The sequence below is a fragment of the Pavona decussata genome, unplaced genomic scaffold (genome assembly GCF_977016875.1).
Source record: "Pavona decussata unplaced genomic scaffold, jaPavDecu1.1 SCAFFOLD_94, whole genome shotgun sequence".
NCBI classification, from domain to species: domain Eukaryota; kingdom Metazoa; phylum Cnidaria; class Anthozoa; order Scleractinia; family Agariciidae; genus Pavona; species Pavona decussata.
The window spans coordinates 1,087,630-1,115,528 of record NW_028145511.1 but is presented as its reverse complement, the minus strand read 5'-3'; the positions used below and the strand labels follow the sequence as shown (position 1 = coordinate 1,115,528).

At 39.4% G+C, this 27,899-nt stretch overlaps 2 protein-coding genes across 4 annotated transcripts in view; one reads left to right on the top strand and one right to left on the bottom strand.

Annotated features, from left to right (window-relative positions):
* Nucleotides 1-7,489, top strand: part of LOC146473278 (sodium channel protein 1 brain-like) — a 53,919-nt gene extending 46,430 nt beyond the window's left edge. For all 3 annotated transcript variants that reach the window (XM_085118494.1, XM_085118496.1, XM_085118495.1), the window contains 3 exons: nt 83-221; nt 2,462-2,593; nt 3,800-7,489. In XM_085118494.1, coding sequence (XP_084974620.1) covers nt 83-221; nt 2,462-2,593; nt 3,800-5,085 — 1,557 coding nt within the window. In that variant the 3' untranslated portion in view covers nt 5,086-7,489. The remainder of the gene's footprint in view (nt 1-82; nt 222-2,461; nt 2,594-3,799) is intronic.
* A 3,049-nt stretch (nt 7,490-10,538) lies between these two features.
* Nucleotides 10,539-17,289, bottom strand: LOC146473277 (fibroblast growth factor 2-like). Its single transcript, XM_085118492.1, has 5 exons — nt 16,609-17,289; nt 16,395-16,431; nt 15,866-15,989; nt 13,537-13,649; nt 10,539-12,196 (listed from the first exon to the last, which is right to left on the bottom strand). The coding sequence occupies exons 1-5, from the start codon at nt 16,662-16,664 to the stop codon at nt 12,014-12,016; spliced, it is 513 nt and encodes a 170-aa protein (XP_084974618.1). The 5' UTR covers nt 16,665-17,289; the 3' UTR covers nt 10,539-12,013.
* Between the last annotated feature and the right edge of the window lie 10,610 nt (nt 17,290-27,899).

Sequence of the window (27,899 nt, the reverse complement as noted above, 5' to 3'; positions counted from 1 at the left end):
TCTGACTTAAGCCTTTCGCCGTAACTGGTTAAAGTGCATCGTTTTTTTTTTACAATTCTTTGCCGCTCTTGTTTCTCCTTAGAATAAATTCCGTGCGTGGCTGTTCGACTTGATTCTGCAAAAGAAGTTTGAAGTGTTTATCATGTCAGTTATTCTCACGAACATGGTGACGATGATGATGGAACACAACAACCAATCGGAAAGTTTTACTGACGCGCTGAATATCCTTTCTACCAATAAAAAAATCTCAATTAGTATTGCCTTAAGCTTGCCACACACTTGAGGAAAGAGCTGAGCAAACTGCCTTGCGAGGCATCGCGAGGCAATCAGCTCCGCTCAGTGTTTCCTCAAGTGTGCGGTTGATTTTTCGTGAGAATTTCGCCTTGCGAGGCGAAATCTCAAATATCAAACATGACAGATATTTTACTCACGGCCTTGCGAGGCGAAAAACTCACGAAAACTCAACCGCACACGTGATGAAACAACTGAGCTAATCGCCTCGCGGGGCAGTTTGCTCAGCTCTTTCCTCAAGTGTGCGGCACTCCTCAAAATTGTGGTAGCACAAAAGTGTGCGGCGTGCTGCTTGTAACTCTTTCCCATTTTCAGACCAAACTATGTAGTTATGTTTGTTTTCACTATTTATTTTCATGACCCGGGGTCCGTATCTCAAAAAACTGCGAAGTGTTCACGGGACCCAGAAGTTTTTTTGAAGTCCGTTTTCTTTCGCAGGCTTATTTTGCAACAGAACGGGAACGTCAGTTGACAACGGCGCGCGCATCAAGAATGCCCATAAGATAGTCGAATTATACAATGAACTGTGTAAAACTCGCGTTTTGATTGGTCTAGAGGAGTTTGTGATTAGAGTATAGACGCACGGTTGACGTCATCGAGTGGTGTGACCGGCGCACGTGATCAGAGTCTAGAGTCCAGCCAGAGTGACTGGTCAACAAAGTTTTGCAAACTGTTTTTGCGAGTAGCGGACAAACACAGGCAAATTTTCGCAGGAAAGGAAAACTGCCCAATAAAAAATTGGAAAAAGACCGTTGAGAGTGACCTCAACCAGGATAAAAAAACTAGAACTTTGTTGTGACGTGAAAAGGAAGCAAATATTTGTCGAAATATGTCCCCGATAGAAATCCGATAATGGCGAGTAATCGATTACAAATCGCAGTGAAGCGACTAACATGCTAGCGCTGTAATATTTTGGGGTCAGGATTTCCTTCTGGAATAAAGGTTAGTTTTGAAAATATTGTTAGTGAAATTCTTTCGGATTATACTCTAATTTAGACGATCACAATTGCGTGTGTGTAGTAGTCTAAAGCTGAGTTTGCTGGAAAGTTTTTGACTCAGCTCAGGCAACGTGATGCTCGCTCACGAAATGTGTTGAAATGTCTTGGTTATTGTATAAAACAAATAGATTCCATTTTGCCGTGGGTCTGTACTCTGATAACGCACAGAGGACGTCAAAACGTGGTGAGAACATCAGTCACGCTACTCGCCTGCGGCTCGTAGCGTACTTCTTTGTTCTCACCACGTTTTGACGTCATCTGTGCGTTATCAGAGTACAGACGCACAGCAAACTGGAATCTATTTGTTAAATAGACTCGCGTCCAGGCTATTCCGCGCGCTCTCACGTCCTCAAACGACGTTCCCGTTCTGTTGCTAAATCAGCCTGGTGTAGTTTTACGTTCAACTTGACCCAGTTTGTTTCTCAATCTTGTAAAGTTCAACGTTTCTCCTTTATGGGCGGTGCCTACTAATACAGAGGTATTTTTGCGCAGTTTTTGACTACGCGGGAAAAGAAGATCTCAGCAAGGGCTATTGGAATCCAAAAAGAAAACTGGGGGTAACCATGCATTTTTTAGAGATAATTAAGCAACAATATTTCTTAAAAGCGCCCAAAAATAAAGCAATGTATGGCATTTTTTTTCCAAAATTGAAGCTTTATATCTCTGAAAAATGCATGGTTACCCCAATTTTCTTTTTGAATACCAAGAGCACTTGCTAAGTTCTGCTTTCTCCGCATAGCTTTAACCGTGCAAAAATATCCCTGTTTTAGTAGGCATCACCCACAGGAAACCCGAGTATCTTGAGATGCGCAGATCGTATGCGCAGTGACAAAAGTAGGCACCGTCCTTAAGAATTACTAAAATTTAAATTTCTAGTAATGAAAATTGTGCTCGTAAGATAGTTTATTGGGCCCGAAATGTTTGGGAGTTTCGAGAAACGCGATACTGAGCTCTAAACTGGAGGAATATCCATTTTAAGACCTAACTCTTAAACTGATATATATTGTCAGATCAAAACAGGTTAAAAACCATACCCACATGGGGACGCACACACCCATGCAGTTTGTATAACGGAGTCTGACCCTCGCCTTTATATTTTTCATTTATTACTTATTTTAAGTTGTTTATTGAAGGAGTTTTCCTTGACCAGAGCTCGTTTCGCGGGCCATCACGATACCTAAACTACATCTTCACCGGGATCTTCATTATAGAAGCTGTCATTCGGCTTATCGCAATGCGCTTTGACTACTTCAAACTGGGATGGAATGTGTTTGACTTCACTATCGTTGTCTTTTCAATTGTCGGTAAGTCCTGTATGGCGAGTAATCTGTCTTCATTTTTGAGCGGGATTTTAGAACGGCTTTTGACTGAGCGTCGAATGTAATTCGCGTGTGCTTTGGTTTTGCTTTACTTCGCATTTTGATTGGTTGCAAAAGTGCGCGCCACTTTCTCAACCAATGAGAAGGCAGGAATCCGAAACTAATCATGTCTTGCTTGCACGTGTTTTCCCGCGCTTGGCGCCGGCTACATGTATTTGCTTCGAGTTCTGATTGGTCCATGGCGCTGTTTGCGCCTGATGTGATTGGCCAGAGAATTACTTTGTTTTGGTTCTACTATACTCATTTAAAAGTCGCTCTATAGAGTTTCAAAGTTAAGAAGCAAAACAACCGTGTTAATCTGTCGACTTTCGCCATGCACGTAACGCTTAATCTTCATCTTTTTTATATGTTTTGGAGCTTTTTACTATTTCTATTATATAGGTAGTTTTGCATCTTAATTTTAAATATTTGTAAGTTAGCTAAGGTTAATTACGCAGTGTACCTGTGGATATCAGCCTTAAAGCGGACTGAGCTACCCTTTCTAGTGTTTGTTGTTGTTGTTGTTGTTTTTATATATACAGCTGTTTCGACAAAGGTTGTCCAAAAAAAGCGTAACAATGCCAAAGGTAGTCTGGCAAATACCCAATAAATGTCATTAAAAGCTCAGAATTCATATAATCCGCCCTCAAGTCTTTGCTGTACGTTCGAGGCATTATGGATTCTGAGCTTTTATTGACATTTATTAGGTATTTGCCAGACTACCTTTCGGCATTGTCGCGTACGCTTTTACGCTTTTTTTTTTTTTTTGGACAACCTTTGTCGAAACAGCTGTATACAATTATGTTACTGACATTACTCACATTTCACCACAAAAGTAACTTACATTGCACTATTAAAAGGTACCTAGATAACAACCCATCCACACACTCTACTTTTTATTTTTATTTGTAATTAGTTTGAATGCTGCAGTATGAACAGGTAAGCTGAACGAAAAGAAACGAGCGAAGGAAAACAACAACAACAACAACAACAACAACAGAACAACAGCAAAAGAGTAGTGGAAAGCGATTCAAGTGTTTGTTGTTGCTGTTGTTGTTTGCTCGCCTTTTTCAGCCTTGCTAGACGATAATACCCGAAGTTCAGATTGTATCATTAATGGCCTTACTCTTCTCCCTCTTCCTCCGTCTTTAGGCATCATTGTGGAAGACGTTCTACAGAAGGACATGATTTTCTCCCCAGGGCTTCTCCGAGTCGTCAGAGTATTCCGACTCGGGAGATTACTCCGCTTCTTTGAAGGCGCCAAAGGAGTTCGACGGTTGCTGTTTGCGCTTGTCAAGTCACTCCCGGGTCTGGTCAACATCGCCATGCTGTTATGTCTAATTATCTTCATCTATGCCATCATCGGTATGTCGTCGTTCGGTTACGTGAAAAAGACCAACGGAATCACGGACGTGGTGAATTTTGAGACGTTTGGAAACTCCATGCTTCTGTTATTTCGGGTCGGGACTGCCGCGGGATGGAACACGATCCTTGACCCGCTAATGGTGACCCCACCGGATTGCAATACTACATTAAATAATGGTGGTCCCAACGGTGACTGCGGTAACAGAATTCTCGCTGTGTTTTTCTTCGTTAGTTATATCCTCATCATTTTTCTGATCATCATCAACATGTACATAGCTGTTATTTTAGAGAATTTCAACGAGGCGCAACAGCAGGAAGAGATTGGTGTATCGGATGACGATCTAGAGACATTTATTCAAGTCTGGGAGGACTATGATCCTAAAGCCACGCATTATATTCCTCTAAATAAACTCAGTGACTTTTTAGACGCTTTGGAGCCGCCGTTACAGATTCCAAAACCTAATAGACACCTATTTGGCTCGCTACAGGTACCTATAAAGGCGGGCAATCGTATCTATTGTTTAGATCTTATGCAGGCACTTGTCAGGCGGGCCATCGGCGGCTTGGACGGACACGAAGAGGAAGACTTGGCAATGTTGGTGAGCCGTTTAGAAGAGCGGTTCCAGAACATGCGCAAGAAGGAGGAAACGGTCAGCTCGCTTGAAGAGCAGCATAAACACGAGATCAAGGCGGCGGTCAGGATTCAAAAGGCCATAAGGATTTATTTGCTCAAAAAGAGGTTACAAGATTGTACGCGAGGCAGACTGCATACCTATCAGCAACTGAATTCAGAAAAAGGCAAAGGTCATGGATGGATTGAAAAGCAAGTCGAGGATAACACGCTAGCGCATCAGGGGCTTGAGTCGGTGGTCGCCATGTTGTGGTATCAGCAGGCGAAACGGTACGAGGAACAGAGAGCAGAGGCCGCGCTTGAGGCAGGTGAGAACGGAGACCATGAAATTGCAAAGGATGAAAATCTAGAGAATGTCAATAACGAGAAGCCCGCTACACTGACTCTCACTGATCCCGACCGACCTAAATCCTCGCCCAATACCCTTAGTGTGGACTGTTAGCTGAAGAGGGCAGCGAGAGAGTGAAGAATGATTCAACACAAATTGTCACCGTCCTTTTCAATTCTATCCACACTAACTTGTCAGTACGAGCGGTGACCTCGTACGCGATACAATAAGACATGGAAAGCGTTGGAAGAATAAAAAGAGACGGCTAAAAATATTGAGAACAAAGTTGTTAAGCTTTTCGAAGCGCTTGGTTTGCTAGACTGTTTTGCTGGTGAAGGTCCGAGAGCTACTTCGATCAGCATGGTTGAATGAAGCTTATATGCAGTGATATTAAATACCAAGTTATGCCGCTGACACATTTGCGTGGAGGCCTTCAAGAAATGAGACACAGGGACCTTAACACGTTTGGAACAAAATGACGGGGTGCGTAAGAAGCCCGCTTAATATGACGCGCCTGTGAGGAACCCTTCAAAAGTGTGAATCCGCTGTGCGGCAAGCAGTTGTACCGCGACTGCATGTCGTATAATTTTATACGTTAAAAATAACAAAAGGCCAATGCCTATTGTAAATATTACTTTGAAATATTTTTGTTCTTATTTATTAGTGCTTGGCGCGAAACAGTGCCGAATTATCGCACAATTATCGCGGCGTACTTTGACGCTTTCGAAGGTCGCTTCAGGTTGGTAAATTACGGCAAAAAAATTATTCCATTTTAAATTAGCATATTTCTATTAGAACAGCGAAAACACTGCTTTGAGCAATTATCACAGGAAGTTAGAATTTCGCTAGAATTGGATAATTTCTTCTTCACACCGAGAAGTAAATATTTTGGCACAATTATTTCTATCAGCAGCCCAGCTGAAGACAATTAATTGAATTATTTCTCCTAATTAAGAGAAATGGTAGATGTCGCCAGAGGTCCATAACTTGTGATTATCGACTTTTGATTGACTTGCATTCAGTAGAAAGGCAGGGGTCGAAGTAGACAACTAGATTGGCAAGTCAGGATAAATAACAATAAACAATGATTAGACTGCCTCGGTGCTGTAGGTCGATCGTTTTATTATGTTAGTGCATGATATATTTTAAGAGCTGACGAACCAAATAAGACTTCTTTTTGATAGGAAACCAAACTATCTTTTTGCAGTGGACCATATTGTCCGTCATTGACAACATAAAAGTGTAAAATTTTAATGACCTTGTGCAACTTTTTTTTAGGCAACCAAAAAAAGTTGGTCAACTCTTTTCCCTCTCTTTAGAAATGTTTCCCAAAGATAAAAAAAAAACGAAATTGAAAGGAAAAATTAAGAAATCTTAATTGATTTGCGATTTTAATCAAAATTTAATCCTGGATCAGATAGATCGGTTTAACTGGTTTTGAACAAGACAGTCCTGATTCTTTACGAATTACCAACTAAGTTTATTTCAATCGATGTTGGTTGCCTCTGAAAGCAAATATCTTTAAACACAGTACAATAAACATAATTAGGAAGGGCCGTGAAACAAATTTCTGGGATTTTTTCGGTCACTATATTAATAATTCCATTTTGTTCTATTTTGAATTAGTAATTGATTAATTGATATACCGTTGCTATTTTTGTTCTCTTTTGGTACATAAAAGAGTACTTTAGTGCCAGACAAGTCGTAACAGTGTATATACTAAGATTGTACCAAGGTTACGGTAAATTATTGGCCGTTAATACGGTTAGTTGTTCACTGGGTTGACAGGGTGAGAAAGCGAACTCGGACCAGCGGTCTTTTGTATAAGAATCGAAGGGCCGCTCTTGACAATACATTTAATGTACGTTAATGAAAGTTGAATTTCACAGAAATTTATTTAAGATAGCTTTTATACCTTGTTTTAATTTTAGATCTTGATATCTCCACGGACTTATGAAATGCATGTTCCGTAAAAGATTTTATTCACGGTGGAGACAATTGTTTTTGTATTAAAAATAAGCGATTTTTTTTTCTTTTTTAAATTAAAATTAACTCTTTCCTTCCTAAAAATTTAAATCATGCACGCAAACTGGTCAAACGCCTCAAGTATGGCTTATTAACTGTAAACAGTACTCTCCTTAGATCAGTTGTATCGTAGAAAATACCTCAAACTTTTGAATCTGTGGATGAAGTCCTCATGTATGACCATCCAAATGAAAGCTACTGAATAGTGCTTTCCTCTGGTGCTTCTAGTTTGCTCAAATTTTACTCAGTAAAAATATTAGATTGCATGTGTTTTGGGAGGGAAAGTGTTAATTAATGAGCTCGCTATAATAGGACGCTGTCTTCCCTGTGCTATACTTACAAAGTCAAAATTTTACCTTGAATGCGCGAATGCGTCAAAAAAAATTGATTCCGTTATGAGGAAGCACTGGTGGGATTTTTTTGTTCATTTTCACCAAGATTTTTGTAAGTACAAATTTTATACGTCAAAAACCATTAAACTCTGCGAACACATTATCAGCTTCTTACTGACTTTTAATAGGGACCTTCAGATCAAAGTACGAAAACGAGATTGAGTACGAGTACGACTTTCAAATTTTAAATCAGTCACATCCCCAGAACACTCGCTACTTCCCGTCGTTTACCAACAGATACGAAGACCTTAAGAAACAAGATTGGTGTGACATGCGGTTATCTAAACCACGCAAACTAGATTTGAAAAGCCGTGCTCGTAGTTAAATCTGAAGGTCCTTAATGTCTCTCAAGGATCTTCGAGGTAAAAGACAACTTATCAAAAAGAGATTCCCTCAAAGTGACCCTTTTACACAGGTGCCGAATGATTTTGATGGAAATTCCACTAGCTCGGTAACCAGCAACGATTTCAGTTCGATTAAGACGTAATTTAGTGCGATAACCCGGTCATTGTTGAAATAATTTTGAGCGTGGTAATTTCAATAACGGTTTTGCAACAAGGCACACTTTTGCGCCAGATTGAATCAATTTTAAATCATGTTTTGAAAACATCGCGTTGAAATAGCACTAAACTGGCGCGTTGGCGCTTTGTCAAGGGACGCGTTCATCAGCAACATCCAACAAAGCACTGAATGGAAAATATCCCATTCAATGCTAAGCCTGTCATGTTTCTGATTGTCAAACCAAATAAAGTAGAAGAAAACACATGGAATAGAATGAGGGAGGGCCGAGGGAACAGGATAGCGACGACAACGCCACAAAACCATAGGTTTAAGCTTGGTTTACACGTACGACGCAAGCATAAGCATAAGCACAAGCACAAGACACCTACGTGTAAACCGGTGCGACGCAAGCATAAGCACAAGTGCAAGGAAATTAGCTGAAACACAGTGACAAGTTGTCAGCGTACACTCTAGTTACTCATGCGTTGCCATTTGCAAAATGGCGGCAGCAAATTTTTATGCTTCTGCGCTTGCGTATGTCACCTTATGCTTATGCTTATCGCACGTGTAAACATCCTTGTGTTTGTGCTTGTGCTTATGCTTATGCTTGCGTCGTCGTGTAAACCAAGCTTTAATGAGCAAAAACAATCGCTTTGCACGTGCGTTTTACATTTTGGTACATTTTTTTGCCGTCCTCAGCTCTGCAAAACAACAACGTGAAATGACGAAATTCTAGGTTTTTTGGAGAACGTGAACACACGACGGTGAATTTGTCATTTTCTTTCTTAACTTGAACGCTACTCCTACCAATTTGGTTCCTGGATAGCTCGCCGTTTCTCTATAACTACAAGTTGAGCGACTTGAAATAGTCGCGAAGTAACACAAATGAAATAAAGTTATATTTTCAGGTGACGTTTTCGTTGCCGTTGCCGTCGTCGCTGCTTAAGCTCCCTATTTTAACTGCACCAGCTCCTTACTCTACCCATGAGTGTACCGTTTCTGCGCGAACTTGCATCATGATTACCCGCCTTACGGTCGTAGGGATCGGGGAACTTGTCACAAACGTTTCATAGTATTCTTCTTTTAGAAAGAAAGTGAAAGTAATTTGGGAACCTCGCCTCCAAGGTCGTTCTGTATTCAAAATGGCGACGTCGTCTCAAACTGACCTTGGACATCTTATGATGTTTACACAACGTGGTAATCGTAATCCTCAAAGGACCGACAGGGGTGCTTACCATTTACGCAAACCACCCGGATGGAAATTTTCGGCATAAATACGAAATGATGTAGCTTGTCTTAACAGAAGATGGATAACATGCGAAATGTATGAACATCAGCTGTAAATCCCAAAAGGGGTAATAAAAATGAACCACTTTCACCAGAAGCCCATAATTTCAGAAGTACTCCAAATAGAATGATGCGTACCATTTGATTTTCAACTGGAATCTCCGGGTTTTCCATGCAAATGGTAAGCATCCCAGAACCCCATGTTTAGCAGAGAACTGAGCTCCAGTCAGGCAAGGAACAGCATTTTAGGGTTTAGCACCTATCTACAGTATTTAGGGTTAAGTGCTGATTTGAAAACGGTTAGTTTTCATTTATTGTGACAGGTGATAAATACGTCCTGGTTAAAAATTACAATCCTCGGCCTGCAGCTAGTCCGACCTGTTGACGTTCGTAGTGGTTTGTGGATAGAAAGAAATGAGGCAAACCACTCGGGTTCGAGGCTTATACTACTCTGTTTTCAAATAGAAGAAAGATCCTCGCAGTACGCAACTTAAGCAGTTGCGAAAAGAAAACCTGAAAAAAATTCAGGCTTGAACGGGCTTCGAACCCATGACCTCTGCGATGCCGGTGCAGTGCTCTACCAACTGAGCTATCAAGCCAACTGGGAGCTGGTCATATTGTGAGTTCGTAATATGCCCGTGAAGGATGAATAGATGAAGTAAATATATGAAACATATATTTTGAACTGCGGATGAAAGATCAAATAGAAGAAAGATCCTCGCAACTGCTTTTAAGTTGCGTACTAACTGCGAGGATCTTTCTTCTATTTAATCTTTCATCCGCAGTTCAAAATATGTTTCATATATTTACATTCAACTACTCTGCTTTGTTTCCTTTGTTTTCATGCTCAAGTTTGAAATAAGTTTTACTTCAAGTAATTTATTGGTGAATGCCCAAGTTAAGGCCAGTTTGATAGATGGAAACAAGTGTTAACCTTCTAGAAAATAGCAGTTATAATAATAATAATAATAATAATAATAATAATAATAATAATAATAATAATAATAATAATAACTTTATTACTTTCCAAATTCTGGCTTTTCAAAGTAATCGCAATATTCAATAAAGTAAGTAAAATTAAGCAGATTACGTGCATGGCCTTAAATGGAGTTTTGAATTAGCTAAAATTGTCGTTATATTTGTTCATCACCTGCTATTTGGAGACCCTCCTGCTTTGTTCGTTCCTTTTATCTCAATAGGCTGCCTCCTCCTCAGGCGCTTCGTTTCGCATTTTGGTCAAAGGCGAGCGCGAAACGCGAGCGACTGGTGACAAAGCGCGAGGGACCGTCCTTTGCGCGCAGAGAGAGAGACATCTGGGAACGAGGCAGCTCAAGAGGCATAACATTATTAAAGGACAACAAATTGAAAATTCTTGTAACGTTTATTGGCATTTTGCACACCTGATTTTAAATAAACTCCTGAGGCAGTTGTATAAAACTCAACGGCGGACGTAACTGCTGATCAGTCATCGTCCAATATCAACCTACAAATTCTCTTTACTGTCTCCACATACAGTTCATGAGACTGGTTGAGAGAATTTGTTTCAACATCAAGGCATCATATTTTGCTGATCAATTCCTTTATTCTAATAACCTGAATGATTAATCAAGTAGTGAGATTGTAACGAGAAATTAGACCATGATCAGTATTTGGACTTAGAGTGTTAACCTGGTAATTTTGACTGGGCCTAGCCGAGTTACTTCCGACCTTGAATTTTATTCAACTCATTAGTAATTAATATTATCATAAATAATTTTATCATTGGCGCGTTTTTGTTTCAAATAAATTAAATCTTTAGAAAAAACTGTACACATTTCGCAAAATTCTGCTCCGTTCAAGAGAAAAAGTGCTTTACTATAATGTTATTACATTCACAACAGCTGCATGGTAAAATCGTGTGCCAAACTAGGCAGCATGTCCTTTTACAAATAATAAATTATACAAGATCTTATATATTGCTCATCCGTTAAAGGGAATTAAAGTGTCACGGAGATTTTGACATTTTTGGTTAAAATGGTGTAACAATACTGACCTTTGCTTAGTTGCAAAACAATTCTAAAAGATCGAGAGAAAGTCTTGAAAGGAACCAAACTCCTGATCTGTTCTAGCTCGGAACTTGAAAAAAGTTAGCATAACCGCGGAGTCTTTCAAGTTGCAATCCATGCAACCAAGTTTATCTATAGCCAGAGACGATCGGGACAGTTTTAGTACATTGGGTGCTAAAATTATGGCAAAAATGGACCATTTATTTTTAGGTTCTGTAAATAGACGTTTTCAATTGGTATCAGTATTGAAATGACACCCGAAATCTTCGTGACACTTCCCCGTGAAACTCGTACGGATCTGAACTTCTCTGCACGTTCCTTTCGTCGAAAAATGTTTTCAAATGTTAATTACTTACGTAAGGCCATCAAAACTGGCGCCAACACGAAAGAAAGGAATGATGTTCCGCCAAAATTCGTCTGATTTCTCGAGACGTTCGTCTAGCCAACAATACAAGACTTGAAAACCAGCCAACAAATTGTCGTCAATATGAAATACCAACACAATACACGGTATCGATTGTTGTCAGTTTACAATAGATATTGAAAAAACAGTCGTTTTGAATAAATTATATAACAGGAAAAAATTTCCCATCCAAAATATAAATATTATACATAAATATGTTGTTTCGAAATTTATCCTTCGTAATTCAATTCGATCTCTAGGATATTAAATAGTTCAAGTCGTGACTGTTTTGTACAAATAAATATCTATAATATTGTATAAATATATAATATATAATAATAGTAGTCATGTACATTATGTAATGCTAACCTAAATTTTTTTTTTCACAACTATGAAAAGTAACGTAAAAATCTTGCCGCTTTTTGCGAAATCGTCGTATTGTGTGGCTGTTTGACTCTTCCACTACGCTTGAAGCCAAGATACCAATTTGTATCGTGTTTCGACTGAAAGGTTGTATAACCAGAGTTTATTCCTTCAGCGAACAAGCAACGGCTCATTATGTTTCCATGAACCTGTGAAGAAAAAGAAAGCAACCGGGTTAGGTAAAGGTGTGTAAAATACCGGTATTCGAATAACATTTGGGAGTGCTGCGAAAACGGCGTCGAGACATCCACCCACCCTCTTCTGGAAAATACTAAACACAACCGCCATAAAAGAAGACAATGTCTTCACAGGAGGGCGATCTTGGTTAAATGGCTCCCATTGAATAAAGGATGCTGTGGTTCACTTAGGATTTTAACTGTCTTTTCATAGCTTTGGCCAGGCTGGTCACCACATGCTCAAGCCGCCGCCAGTCTGGAAACACGTCGCCATTACTGCAGCCTACTGTGTTGCCAAATGTGGCGGCATTTCTTTGCTCTCTTAAGTAGTTCTTAGCTCTCACCAATTTAGAATGACATAATAGTTTTCATGCTCCGTGGCACGTCACACAATCAAAAGTGCCATTTATCAAATATTAAACGGGAGCACTGCACAAGACACCCAGCAAACGTAGGCATAAGAGCTTGAGCTTGAGCCTTTGGGCTTGCGCAAAACCCTTGAGGCGTAGTGATTCACGGAACTAGCGAGCAGAAACCCGTAGAAATTAAAAGTCAGCCTGTTCTCAAAAAGAACAAGTTGTGCATTTGTAAAATCATAAAGTTCACCACATTCAGTCTGGTATTCTTTATGTTTGTTGTTCTAATGCCTTGAAGGTGGATGGATAAATTTGTAGCCAAGTTGTTAACATTTACATCGGTCGCGTCGCCCTTCGTACGTTTACGGCTGAGCCCCTCTAATATAAACCCGCTCTTTTTAATTCCCCCCGCAACATTAAAGTCACTGAAAGTTGTAAACACACTTTTAAAAGCTTATAGTCAATAGCGCCGGGATACGCGTAAAAAATCGATGCGACACGTGTTCGCCCCCCGCCGTGTTAAGTAAGCGCGAGGAACCCATGCGTTATAGTGGATAAACGAACGGAAGGCTGCGGATTACGTGGGATTACGGCCCAGTAGAACGCCCGCGGCTCTCTCCGCTCTGTCTCCGCCGCTTTGTATAACATGCAAGACTCGAGTAGAGCGATACTAAAGCAAGCTTCAAAGCGAATTTGAGGTTTTCTCATTGAAACAATGTCTAAAAAAGCTAGCGTCATTTTTCAGATGGTTCGAGACGGTGTCCGATCCCCATCCCGGCGGGAGAGAGAATGTACGATCTCAGGACGTCTTACAAATCAGGCAAGCAAAGAATCGCCAAAGGCGAGGGAAAAGCTGCTTAAAAATAACCACGCTAGCCGCACGCCAGCATCCGAGAGTACGCGAGTCCTCCCACTCGTTACGCTTGCTTGGCGGTTATGTAACATTAAAATACCTGCCTCTACAGTAAGATTGCCATCCGAATTCACGCAGAGGTAAGTGTTTTCCTTCACGGATCTTATTCTGACCACAACGGAACCTTTTGAGACACTTGACTCCAACTGTAGCTTAGCTGCGGAAACAACGAATACAACAGGAAAATAAATATTAACCACCTAACGCCTCACTTAGTTCTAACTGATTTTTTTTTGGATGAAGTCTGTCTGGCCAATCAAATCAGTGCAATTGAGCAGTTCTTAAGTTAGTGCAGTCTTCCGATTTCTTGATGCTAGTGAAAGAGCTATTCAGAAAAAGGGGGTTAGTTTCTGAACAAACTGTGATGATACGTCGGTGGGGAGTAGCTGAACGAATATTTGTTTTTATCAGTCAATTCAATTGAGTTGACAAGGTAATTTGGCCATGCACCGTAAAGAGATTCCGCGGCCACGTTTCGAGCGTTAAAGTAGCTAGAGGCCGCGTTGTGTCGCATAGCAACAGCGCTGCAATGCAGCTCAGTCTTTAATGTTTGCCGCAGAACAGCGTGACATGTCGCATATTGCGCCTGTTAGTCTAATCTCTCTAAGCCACTCGTTTAATAGAACTTCCTGCGCCAAGAAAGAAGACAAAAGGTAACAATGAACAAAAGCAAAAGCCTTTTGGGCTGAGCCGGTTAGCTTCGACGTTAACAGGGAAAACACTGTCGTAACAAACCATGGAATGTCGCAAACATTCTTGTCTTTTAAGCCTAGATAATTCTCCGTAAAAGGAGTTAACATACAGTGTAAAACAAAAGGGTGTATGTTTAGAAAGTGTTTGCTTCACCCACAAATATCTGAAATTCCTACAATGCCATTAATGTAAACAACAACAACAGAGCTTTACTTATATTAGCTCAGATAGTGTCAAAAACACTTCTGACAAATTTTCCAGTTGAGAAAAATTTGAGAGGCGAAGAGCAATCAACGGCCTTCACATAAATGGTAATATCATAAGGTTTTTTCCCACGATTGAGAAGTTGAAACCGCACCACGAAAAGTACTGCCCAACAGCCTTCATTTGAATGTGAATTCACACTTTTACATAGTTTTATTCACTGACCATAAAAAGTCGCTACGAGGAATTTAAAGTACCAACACTTCGTCAATTTGGGAATTGCTCCGCTGACTTGAAAACTCGATCCTCGTTCTGATACCCGTCTCGTTGATTATTCTCCTTCACAGGCAGTTCAGAGGGTTCAACCTGCGCTGTGAGGGACAGTTTTGTCCAGAAAAATGCAGGCGCCGAGCATAAACTGATTAGAGCTCGATTACATGACGGCTAATTAATCCCTTGTGTGTCAGTGTTGAAAAGAGTTACTGTCGGACCCCTGCGGCCGCAAAGTTAAAAGCCCCGGTAAACGCAAAGCAAATGGAAATTGCTAGACTAGAATACTATGCGTATTGTGGTGACTGGCCCATTCAAAAGACGTGATTTTCCGATGCAGAAATGTAGAAGAGGATATTGTCCGGTCTGAAACTAAATCGCTGCAATGATTTTCGTGCAAATATTTGCAAATGACACCTTGTATCATTAACAAGATAAACTGTCTTTGGTGTCAATATTTAAAATCCACCTCATTCTTCACATTTGCACATTTGTCGGCAATTGTCGGGACGCCTCCCTCCGACCTTTAATTTTCCGATCTTAGCCGCTTTTGGCGGGAAAAATATCTATTGTTGTCCGCGGCGAAATAGAAGCCCCGGTTTACAGTACAAAGATATTCCGCCGACTTTGTTCAATAATCGGTAAAGTACACGTGTTTCATAACTGACTTAGTAATCGCATAGCTTAGCACACATTGAGCCTTCTATAACACTTGAAAATGTAACACTTAGCTGCCCTAACTAGTCAAGCGATTTGATGTATTCATCATTCTACAGCCAAGTGTATGATTAAGCAGTTTCCGAAATAGAATTGTCGGAGAAGATTAGAGATTTTGAGCAGTCAGTCTCATTTGAACGAGATTAAAGAGCCGTCGGTATCGTTCTTTGAAGACAGTGATACAACGAACGCGGCACCGAGCACTGCTCTTTTCTTTAAACGTTCTGCCAGTTAAAGTGGCGTGTTTCAAAGGTTAAAACGAGTTTTACAAGCGATCTGCTTGATTAAACGAGTTTTTGTTTGTCGAATGCAGGTGTTCATTTTGCGATTCGACATGAAACGACTAATTTTTTTTTGGTTGGAGAATGAGTGATTTGTCAAATCTGCTTGTGTGGTCTAGGTGCAGGTCAGTTTATGGAAACTTGCGATATTAGATTTTGCTGATAAATTTACACATCCGTATCAAGGCAAGATTTGAAATAAACTTACTGCGTTCGTCGTTTTTGACTCCCAGGCTATCCACACGGGATCCTCTAACTCGAACAAATCCGTTTGAATTTGTTGAGTATAACCACACTGCCCGCGTATAAGTTGTCTGTCCTGGTTGTGAATTCTGTAATATTACAGCAGAGAAGTAAAATTAGTTTGATATTGGGGGTTAACTGCCACTATTATTACTCAATAATTGTTTATTTGCTATTGTTTATATGAATAGTCTAGACAATTCAAATTTAGCACGCCAGAGAACCAACCTCCACGATGAATGAATCTGCCCGAATTTGGCCGGATTCCGTTTATCCCACGGGAAATAAGCTATTTATCTTTGTTTCGCACGTGCGATAAGCTGCCGTATTTTGAGTTTTAAAAGTATGTTTTTCGAAAGAATTAAGAACTTTTAATTCATATTGGTCTTCATAATTCCCTTTTATTTCTGTTTAAAAGCATTGCGTGACCTTTAGATCTTCGTTGTAAACATTGAGTCAACTGACGTAATATATTTTGTATTCAAAGCACTTACTAAGATCTTGCCAATGTCCGCGGGAAACGCAAGCGTTCTGGGAAGATAAACATAAAATTGATGAGAAAGCAATTTTACAAAAATTCCCCTGCAAGAAAAAATTTCAACTTAAAAATGTAAGTTAAGCATCACTCCCACGAAATTGTTCTCGTAACTGAGACACGTGAATAGTCTCTTAGACTTATAACACGAAATTGTTATATATTACACCCACCTTGTGAAAATTAGCACGGCAAGCGATAACCAGAGAAAAATAATCGTTCTGTACATCTTGTTTCGATTGTCCTAAATGTAAATCCTTCTTGGGCAAAATAAATAAGTTCTTTCTGCTAGCTGACGATCTCGGCTCAGTTCTGCTCCGCTGGCTTCGTTGAGTGAATGAACAACAACTCTACAAACCGTGTTTATAAGCGACCGCAGAAGTTCGCGGACCGGAATCGCTACTCCACCCAGTATGATAAGTTCTCATAGCGATCTGCTGTCGACACAAAAAGAGGAAAAAAAAGTCCCGCAAGCGATGTCACGTTATCAGAGTGGATGTCATTTCAGCGTTGTCAGCACCGTCTGCTTATTACGTTGCTCCCACTGAGCTGCTTCTCGCCCGCCTTCGCCCGTGAAAAATCGGAAATGACAAGTCGCACGCCGTCAGATTACGTTGGGCAGGCTCGATCGCTTTGCTTTACTGAGCTTTCAAGATTGTCAATGTTGTGGATGACTTTAGTCAGGTGACTGTCATATACCTGCATTCTCTGCATACCTTGTTTTATTTGAGGCTTTGTTTATTTTGACGGTCCATATCGCGAACTGCTTTCAATTCTGTTCGTTTCCGTAATTTCTTCACCGTCCTAAGTACACGGCAGTGGGAGAACCCCGATGATGTCATAGATAAATTAGCGTCTTACGTCGAAGCTTAATAAAGGAACTTGAAAAATAAAAGCTCTGCTCAGAGGTCGAGGGGCCGTGGGAGCTAGGAAATGGACAACTCTGCTCTTATCAGTAGAATGGGGCGACACGGGTTTACTTCCGTTACTGATAAACGAAAACATCGCGTAAACAGAGCGTAGGGTAAAATATAGTTCCAGAACATAAATCTGTACTGAATGTGTCAGTACGATGCTATTTTCAGGAAATCCTGTCAAACGACAAAGTTGTGGCCACCTTTTTACGAAAGCAGCAAATATTGATTGAGATTTTTGTTGTTCACTTCTTTTGCGGAATTACGATTGTCCGTTAAGAGAGGCATAAATAACAGGAAGCGCTTAAAGTCGCCGTCACGCCAGTTGACCTCAACATTTCTGTCTCTTGTCTTACACTGAAAAGGAAAAACTGAAGAAATCATCGGTTATCTTGAAAACCTTTTACTGAAATGCCATAATAGGCCACAACATAACTAAGAAAATTACCGTTGTTTGGCAGTTTGTCAAAATTTACTTTTTCTTGCTTTAAGCTAGCTGACGTCAGTTTTACACTCTCTCATGATCGGTCAGCTCTCAGACAGTTAAAAAAAGAAAACCTGCCTTCGACGTTTCATGCATTTCAGGAAAATTTATATAGCTAGGCTGAAAGCGTCTGGCAAGTAGCAAGATATTTTTGGAACCGCCAAAGTATTATTTTAAATACAACATTACAAGATTCGGAAAAAGGACCGTTCTAGAAATTGCCACATCATTTCAGATTGCATCAGTATAATGACGTTGGGCCGTGTTGATACTGTATTACAAATGTTTCAAAAGGAAATGACCGCGGTTTTACTAGAATCAGTACATAATATAAACAGAGTTTGAAAAAACAACGAGGTGGACTAGTTCGGGCAAGTGTAAACTTGTTTTCTCATTTCGCTGACGTATGTTAATTTAGTGAATGAAAACGCTTAAAGCCAAGTATCAGTGAATCACCAATTGAAATCAGATTATCAAGAGAAAAGCGTGAGTGTGATTAGATTTTATCTTAACATAAAAAGGCTAAGAGCCAGGTCGAAATCTCGATCTTTGTTTTTTCTTTCAGACTTATATTAATCAGGTATTGAATTCCTAGACTTTCAAAAGGTCGCAACAGAAAAGCCGAAAGTTCTTTAAATTAGTATTGTATTGTAAAGTATAATTTAAAAACGTATGGTAATTTTCTTAAGCAAATTGGATGATGAGTTCACCTCACGTATTGTAAAGAAATCTTATTACTTTGGAGATATGAAGACAATTGAAGGATATCGGTCAAAGGAAAGATTGGATATCATAATTGATCGAAAGTAATTTTACTACAATGAATGGCACCGGAAAAGTATTCTTTTTATCCAATAGATTTCAATTATGACAAAGCCTTGCGGCAAACATTGGTTAGAATATTATTAAAGCAAAACAAACTCTTTTTGATGGGAACGTTTTAACAATGATGAGTTCCGGCATTTTCAATTCTCTCTGCCAAGTTCTGTTTCTATAGACAGTTAATACTTTTAAAAGACAAAAGTTTTATCGCTCTTAATCAATAATTCAGGTCGAAGAACGAACTTCAGTCTTGCTATTTTAGTTATGTAAGTATAAGCTAAACTCACAAAAATTTTGAATACGAATATATGAAACATATGTTTGAACTGCGGGTGAAAGATTAAATAGAAGAAACACCAGTCGCAGGTATTTACGCATTTGCGAAAAGGGAGCACGAAAAAAAATAACGTTCAGGCCTAGACGGGATTCGAACCCATAACCTTTGCGATGCCGGTGCAGTGCCCTACCAATTGAGCTATCAAGCCAACTGGGAGCTGGTCATATTGTGAGCTCGTAAAATACCCGTAAAGGACGAATCAAATGAATATTATATGAAACATATATAACATTATACTGTTTCATATATTCATATTCATTTACAATTTTACAATTCATTACTTTGGCATTGATTGAGCTTGTAGTGCAATAAACAATGGCAGCTAATTGGTTTATGCCGGTGGACATCTGTTCGTTAACCGCCACAGAAATTTGGATTAAGTTTACAATGAGTTTTCTTCGGCAAAATGTCCTCTCAACATTCGTGATGTTCGCTTCGTTTTCGAAGGGGTAAATGTGTCGTTAAGAATGAGAAAAATGTCAGCTGGCATTATCGTTAAACCATCGACAGCAAGAAAATTCGGGGAATATAATTTCACTTCGGCCTATAAAACTTTCTGTGCCTTAAATTTTAAGCTAGAGACAACATTTGAAGCGTTTTGCTTCTTAAAAATGTTCTCGTTGGGTTCCTTGAATAATTTATTTAATAGGTCACTCTTTCATTCACTGTCACCATTCCAGGTTTTCTTTCATTCACTTTGAACCTAAGAATTTCTATTCGGAAAATTAAGCATAGGAATGTTAGAATGTTACTCTAAAATTGTTTGCCAGCAAAATATTATCTTTACTTGTTTTTGCCAAGTTAATAATCTCAACCAAGTAAATTTTGATTAACAACGTGTTCAAGTACTGCATTTAACGTCTTGTTTAAGACTTCAATAGTCAAGTGTTAATTTTCTTCTTGCTTTTCAAAGGTTACTGCTTTCTGCCTGTCAGTGGCGTTGCCGTGGCATAAGGGATGTTTACATCAAACATTATTATCACGTTCACCGTTTTGAATTGCTAAATATATCAGTCCTATAACGATTTAAAACACTTCTAGGAAATTTTATATTAACGCCATTTTCGATTCTTGGCTTTGTCACCGCGTACTGTGTTTGTGGAGTACAGTTTGTCCATGAGTTGTCCTTTGACGACTCCGTCGACCATCTTTTAAATGATTGTTATAATTGCTGCAAATTCATGGTACAGTCTTTTTTCATATAAGAGCCTTTTGAGAAAAGCTAAAGAGAACATGCTTAAAGCGTTCCAGAGACTTTAATTTACCTAAGAGCTTTGTACTATTTTTCTATTCGATTTTTTTGTTTGTTTTCTTAATTGGAAGAGCATACAGAATTAAGGTCACGTTCTTCTCGAAAAAGTATATGTGACTTATATAACGTATATAACGTATATAACTTGATAGTTATATAACTTTGGCCCCAGTTGTTCAAAGAGCGGATGACTTTAGTTTATCCTGGGTGGATAAGTCGCTATATCTAGCGGATAAAATGTATTTGTTGGGGGTACATTTTATCTACTGGATAACGATTAATCTACCGGATAAGTTACCCGCTTTTCGGATTAACGCGGCTAGATAAACAAGTACGTGTACCGCGGCTTTGCAACTTTTAAGTATATTTTACCGACAGTGAACGTGGTTTCATAATCTGCGGCCTAAACAGGTTTTTTTTTTAATTGAGTTGGTTGACTGTTGAAGTGGCCGTTTTACTAAAGAAAACTGAATTTGATTGCAATTAATTAAAATCGTTATTTCTGAGTTGACGTATCTGGCCAGTCTAAGACAGAGAGGGGCTGAATACATACTGACTTAAGACCAGTAAACGACTTTGTTCAGTTAAAAGAGCAGGTCTAACTTTGAAACAAAACAGGAAATCTGAGGACCTAAATGCTACACTCATAATGCACAACTTGAACTGTAATTAAGAACACTGAATAAAAAGTAGATTTACTGCAGCTGGGTGCCAAAATACAACGCGGTTTTGGTTGAAACTAGTGGCAAAAGAGTATTCATATCTATTCAAATACAAAACTTTTTATTTGATTTAGGACCATTCAATTCAGGCTATGCTTTGCTGATTTATGAAAAGGAAGTTAGGAAAATGTCATGATCAGCGTAGGTGGAATTACGTTTTTCTTGTTATATGTGTTTTTTAGAGCTCTCGCTTCCGGATTAGTATCAATGTTTTTCTGCTAACAGATTTGTCAACATTACTGATTATTCGTCTTTATTTACGTGGGCTAGTTGGCGTCATTTGCTTCCACGCATGAACTCTTCCGCACCAGGCCGATTCAACTTTTTAAGCTCTCCGGCTTTATAGCAACTGAAGCTCGTCCGGTAAGCCTGTTCGCAAGCTACAACTGCATTGAAGGATTTAACCGCAATCTGATTCAATACTTAGCAAACGTTTGTCCATTATGTTAAATGGATACTATGGCTCTCGCCATATTAGGCTCGGTTTTTCGCCAACTAGAACGCAAGACTGACTTTGGAAACGGGCTCAGTAAAGCCAAGGAAGGCAGGTCAGTTTTGGGAATTTGAAATTAGCGATTTGGGACTTTTTGACGTTATTACATTCGATTTAGCTTCGCGTTTACGGTTAACGCCAAACGGGCGACGTCAAGCCGCTGCTTGTTCTAAAATGCATAAACTTGTGTTTCTCGTACTCACTTCTCTCTTTTTCGTGTTTGCTCGATAGCTGTCGCCGACTGGGTGGAGATAAGCTTAAACTAAAAAAGCCTCACGCATTGTTTTTCATCAAAGAGAAAAATTTCAGCCTTGCGTACCATATGTCTTGAAACACTGAGATGGTAGAAATAAGTTCTTTCTTGAGTTTAATAGGAAAAAGCTGTCCAGTGTTAGTAATTTTCTGATGTACATTTTTGGAAATAAGTGAATAATGGGTCAATAATTGCAAGATTTTGGTAGGACATTTTTAAGGGTTTTAATGTGATCTGGCTGAATAGACTTAGGGGTGACATCTTACTAAAAGAAAACGCTATGTTTTCATCTCAATTAAATCTTATTTTCTTATAATCCTTTTAGACAGATTTCGATCGGAAAGAGATCGAATGGATTCCTTTTCTATATTGGCGCAAACTCTTGTCCTTTCGATACTCGCACCTGTGAGATGCCAAGGTCGGGTTTTATAACGACAGTTTTTTATCCAGTTGTTATTAGAAACGACATGGGCTCGAGCCGATCATGTAGAGGCAGCGATTCAGGTTAAGACGAAGAAACGAGCTTGCTGAGCTTTCTCGTCTAACAGACAGCTGATAAAACCGAAGAAAAACACTTCAGGAGCTTAAAACAGCAGTATTTGACCAGGGCTATTTCATTCTCTGTTATATGTCCCAATAATTTGTTGTTTTTGCTGTTGTTCATAGGGAAATACAAGCTAGTTTCGGTTTAGCCTTCGACTTAAAACTGAACTCACCTACACTTGGGGCAAGAGATCTAGGCTGATATTTCGCCGACTAAAGCCATCTTTCTTCCTCGGTGAAGCATGGGAGCTCGAAACGACTAATATGTGATCACATTCAAAGAGCTATTTTAAAAACGGCGGCAGATCAAACTTGTCTGGAATCTATGCTGACCTATTTGAGACCAATTCACACACTAGCACTTGTTTTTAGCTTCTTTTTGCCTAACCGCTCAAAAACCGACAAAGTCTGGGTGCATGAACTAATATTGACCGAGTCTAGCTCGCGGTTTTTATGTTAATTCGCTGGCTCGATATTTTCTGATTTTAAACTTGCTATATTCTGTATATTAAGCCACAACTTAATTTAGCCCTTTTTGCACTAATGAAGATTTGCCGACTGCTAATTTAAGCGATTTGGATGACGTTATTTATCGGTTTATAAATACAAATATTGATCACTTGTTGGACACGTTTGATCCTGTTAGCGTGCTTCGTTTTACGTAAAACTGCTACATTTGCTAAATTTAGCTAAAGCAGCAGACCGCGCTGACGAATACAGTATCAACTTGGATGCGTCATCTTGGAACTAGAAATAGTAATTCTAAAGATGCATCATTCTAGTCCAATATAACAGTCAGGCCTAAAAGGTATCCGCCGCTTCAAACTTATAAGACAGAAATTGGTTGCTTTACTGTACTGCCAAAAACGGACTTAGACTAACTCCCTGAGTCACGATAGAGGCATTCTGATTTCACTAATTACTGTTCTGAACCGGCAATTGGCCTTTTGAAATGACACGCAAAACGTCCGTGCGCTTTTTTTCTTTAAAAATTCTTTGTTTTGTTTTACGAGATAACTTCACCCACGTAAATGGTTAATCACATATGTGGTTAATCATATATGGTTAATCACGACTACAGTAAGCACAAAGAACTTAGAACGCCAAGAAGAAAGTAAAACTGACTGGAACCGGTACCAAGCGCGGGAAAACATGCCACGGGTGACAAGTGAAACACCAAACCTGGTGCCAAGCGCGGGAAAACATTCCACGGGTGCAAAACACCACACTTGATGCCAAGCGCGGGAACACATGAGACCTTTACCAAACGCAGGGAGATATTCCATGCAAACGGTGCCAAATAAAGAGAAAGTGCGACCGGTGCCAAACGCTTCTGGCTTTAATTTTATTTCTGACTGGTCTGAGATTGGCAACCTGCATTTGGCATCGCACAAATTAAAGATTGCGTCGTGCGTAAACAGCATTTTTATGCCATGAGTGAACGGCGGCAGTTTGTCACGCAATACCCTTAAAGTACGTGAGGGATCTTGTGACTGTCACGTAAGGGGACTGTCGGAGTGTGGTAAACTTAGTTCCGGGGATGGGCACGCCTTTCTCATCCGTTTAGGCTTACACCCCACGGTCACGTCGCTCTCCGTTAGATCCACAAAATTTGGCCGACCGTAGCCAGGCCCTCGGATGACAAACAGAAACAACAAACAAAAAGAAGAAAATTTGTCGCAGCCTAGCAAAAGGGCAAGATGTTATAAGTGATTTTGCTCGTTACGCAATTGAATCCAGAGGATTACTAGACGAACCTGGCTCATATTAAAATAACTCAAATGATTATAGTAAAGCTTGCTATCTGTCTTTCGTCTTGAAGCTTGTTGATTAATAATATTGCTCACTGCCTATTTTCTTATCTCGGCCCCTCTTTCATCCTCTCTGTATTGTAACAAATCTTTTATCTATTTTTTTAAACGGCTTTAATCAGTTCAGGATTTTGTTTCTACTTCGGCTGTTCGTCTGTGTTCGATCTTCAAACATGGTCGAACGAAACTGGACAATTGCAGATAGAAGCGTTATCACGTCTGCCTTGAATGCAGGAGACCGGGCTTCGAGTCCTCGCCGGTGAAAAATATTTTCACAAAGTACGTTTATATATTCTGCTTTTACACGTTAACTTATAATTACTTTGTTCCATTCATATAACAGGTCATTACAGTGATCCTATGTGAAAATATGGCTGATTCACTTAGTACGAATATGTCTTGCCTTTCAGTATCGCAACAAAAGTAGTTTTCATTTCCTTTACAGGAGCAATCTAAAATTATTTAACGGATAGCTGACCTTTGGCTGTTGTCTATTTTAATTTGGATTTGCCTTCATTGTGCCCCTTGCTGGGTGATAACTGAAATCTTAAGTGATTCACTTGACCCAAAATAACAGAAGCACGCAATCAACGTGCTAAAAAATGACACTGAAGAACTCTGAACAGTCGATTGAACTTCAGCGCATAGCTTTTGTCTGTCCTATAATTTGGAGTTCCTTGCTACCTGCATTGGGAACGTAAAATATAAACAAAGATATGGTTGTATAAAGACCACAGCTGGTGGCCCATGCAGCCATAACGGTTCCAACCATGCACAATTAGAACGGCGTGAAAATTTCTGCGTTGAAATTATATTGAAACCCATCATTAAACATTAAAAAGGATGTGGGAAAGCCGGCGTCCTTATAATTAAAGTCAGTCATTGTATTTTATTTTATTTTTCGTGTTTTTACCTCGGAAATAAACAGAAGATTGAAACAATGTTTCATTTTCCCACTCTCCGTTTAATTTCCCTTTTGTGCCCGCAAGCCGTCTCAAAACCCGGGCATAAAAATATTCAAATTTTACGCCTCGACAGTAATTAAGACTCTTAACACTTCAAAGCAAATTATTTTTATTGCGGAAAAGCTCTGTGGGGTTTACAATTAATGTTTGAACAGTAGAAGTCATAAATCGTGATGATAAACTATCTAATCCAAAAAGCTTTCGCGCAAGCCAAGGATAAGCCCCCTATAAAGTCGATGATTTATTGCAAGTTATCACTCCGTTCGATTGAAAGAAACCGATCAATCAATCAGCGTGGTTGATTGGCAAAAGACTTTGGGGGCCGTTAAAAGCTAATTTTAAGATTAGAAGAGTTAAGATACTTCCGGCGGTGCTGTAATCTAGTTAACGACTCTATAATCTAAACAAATCCCAACTTAAAAGTTAGCGAAACAAAGAGAATTACTCCCCTCTCCGCTTACAGATTTATGTCTTTTTTGGAACATATTGTTATACGAGATGAAGCCAGGAGTCAAGGTCAAAAAATTTGACTTTTACCTTAAAAGACGTATTATCTGCATCTAGAAGAACTTAATTATGTCTCTCACTGTACGAATAAGAAAATGATCATGATCGATATTTAATAGTAAAAAAGAATTAACTGTAGAAAATCGTACTTTTATATATGGCTATATATTATGCTTTTTAACATATAAAACACCATAGAAAGCTTACTACGTCAAGTTAAGTCATAAATCGTTATTACCTCGGAATAATCAAGAGTCTCGACTCTTGATTATTAACGACCTAAAGACAATACTTTAAGCGGCAAAAGGCACGCTGATAAATTCAAACCGTGATCTGAATTTCTAGAATCATGATTTTAGTGCGTCAAGGCCAGAATTGAATACATTCTTCTGACTACATGTCATACAAACACGTCACTTAGCAAAGCATGCAGCCTTAAAAGGTTGAAGTATGGACTTTTTGGATCAGTAGTTAACTGCTAATTAGATCAACAGTTTACAAGATTCTTTGGTTTAGAGACAAGGGAGTGTAAAGTAAAGCTGATTTTATTTTATGAAAAGATGTTTCGAGTTCAGACGGCACTGAGGACACAATTAATCCGGATTAACGTTATTTTTATGATAACGTTATTTTCATGATAGTGGAGGGGTAAATGATTTGTGAATACAGACAATGATCTTTACTAATAACAGAGCCCCCTTGCAATCTAGTTTCCCCTCCCTCACTTTAATTTCTCTTCCTTCACTATAAAGTGTTAGTAAACTTCACCGTTACCAGGAAAAATATGTCATGAACACGAAAAGGAAACATTCGCTCAGAAATAACATTACTTAGTAAAGGCGGAAATACCACCCAAGGGAACGTAAAAATCTTTAAAAGTAGAAACAGCTCATGACCCAGAAATACGTTTCCTCTCGTGGGCGTCAAGTTATACTCAACCCAGATTCGAGGAATTGAAACTGGTATTCGGAAATTCCCCAAATCGCTGTACAGCCCGCAAGTAATTTCAGTTCACGATCTTTCGCTACATAATTATATCACTTATCGTCACATTTCCCAGACTAGGCAGTGCCTGGTTAAATAAATCAGTTTCCATAAGGAAGTGCTACCCGGCCCAGATTCCCAGAAAATGGTGATGTCCGTCATCAAAATGGAAATTACACGGTCCTGTCTTCACACTTTCTTTAGCAATCTATTTGGTAGCCGAGTACAAGGGTACAACCATTTTGAAAATAACCTAAAGTTCAGCTAAATCAGCCAGTATGCTCTTGTTAAGTAACGGTAAGAAGTCTAAATCACTTTTTTTTTTTTTTTTTTTTTTACCGCAGAGCCTGCCGCATGTTAAACAAAACATGGGAGCAAAAATATACGAGGTGTGGCACATATTTAGCACGGCGTGTAAATCGGGTCTAAATTAAAATTGGCAAAAAATAGCGATTTTATTTATTCAGTTAAACAGATATATATACAGGGAGTATCAATTTTAGCATAGGATGGTTTGAATGGAGTCCTGTATCATAAAATTAACTTTAATAATGACAATAGTATGAAAGAAGAAAATTACTGAGTTTCATTAGGTTCTCGTCCACTTAAATTCCATCTATTTACGCACTGGGACCCCACCTGGCTCCGCCTCATGAACGAGACATTCTCGTTAAAAAGTATACAAGTTTTTCTCTTCCCCAACAAAACGGCTTCCGCAGTCTATTTCTGATCTGAAAAACCCCTTGTTAATCCCAGCACAGCGCATCTCAAAATTTAGGGCGGGCCATTTTCATTTTTAGTTTTCGCACGTCACCAAGCGTCAGTCTTAGCACAGTACAAAAAAAAAAAAAATTCCGGGCGACCGTGACGAAGGCTTGTTCTTATTCCGTTCTTACCCTAAATTAAATTTACACATCGAGTGTGACATGCCAGATCAGTCAACCGGCAGGCAACTAAGCCATTTAGCGTGTAATTTACAGCCACTTGAAAATGTCATCGGCCTGGGGTGGCGAAACCAAAATATGCGGAAATAGCACAATTTGGAGGCCACTTTAGCAGAAATTGCATATAGCTTATAATTTAGCTGTCCCCCGGCTAAATAGTTGTTACAAAGCAGGTGAACTAGTTTAAAAATAGAATGATTGAGCGCACTGATCCGCCATTAAGAAATGAAAGTTGCACCAGGGGGCATAACCAGGTTATGGCCCCTGGTTGCACGAAATTAACAATCTACTTCTTATTAAGAATGTTTGGTTTATCAATTGGTCACCGTTAAGACATTCGAGTAGTGCTGTTTCGAGCGTTGGCCCTTCGTCAGAGCGAATATCAGGGCCGTTCTGGCAGTCTTGTAGCTAAGTTGACAAAAAGCTGGTAAAC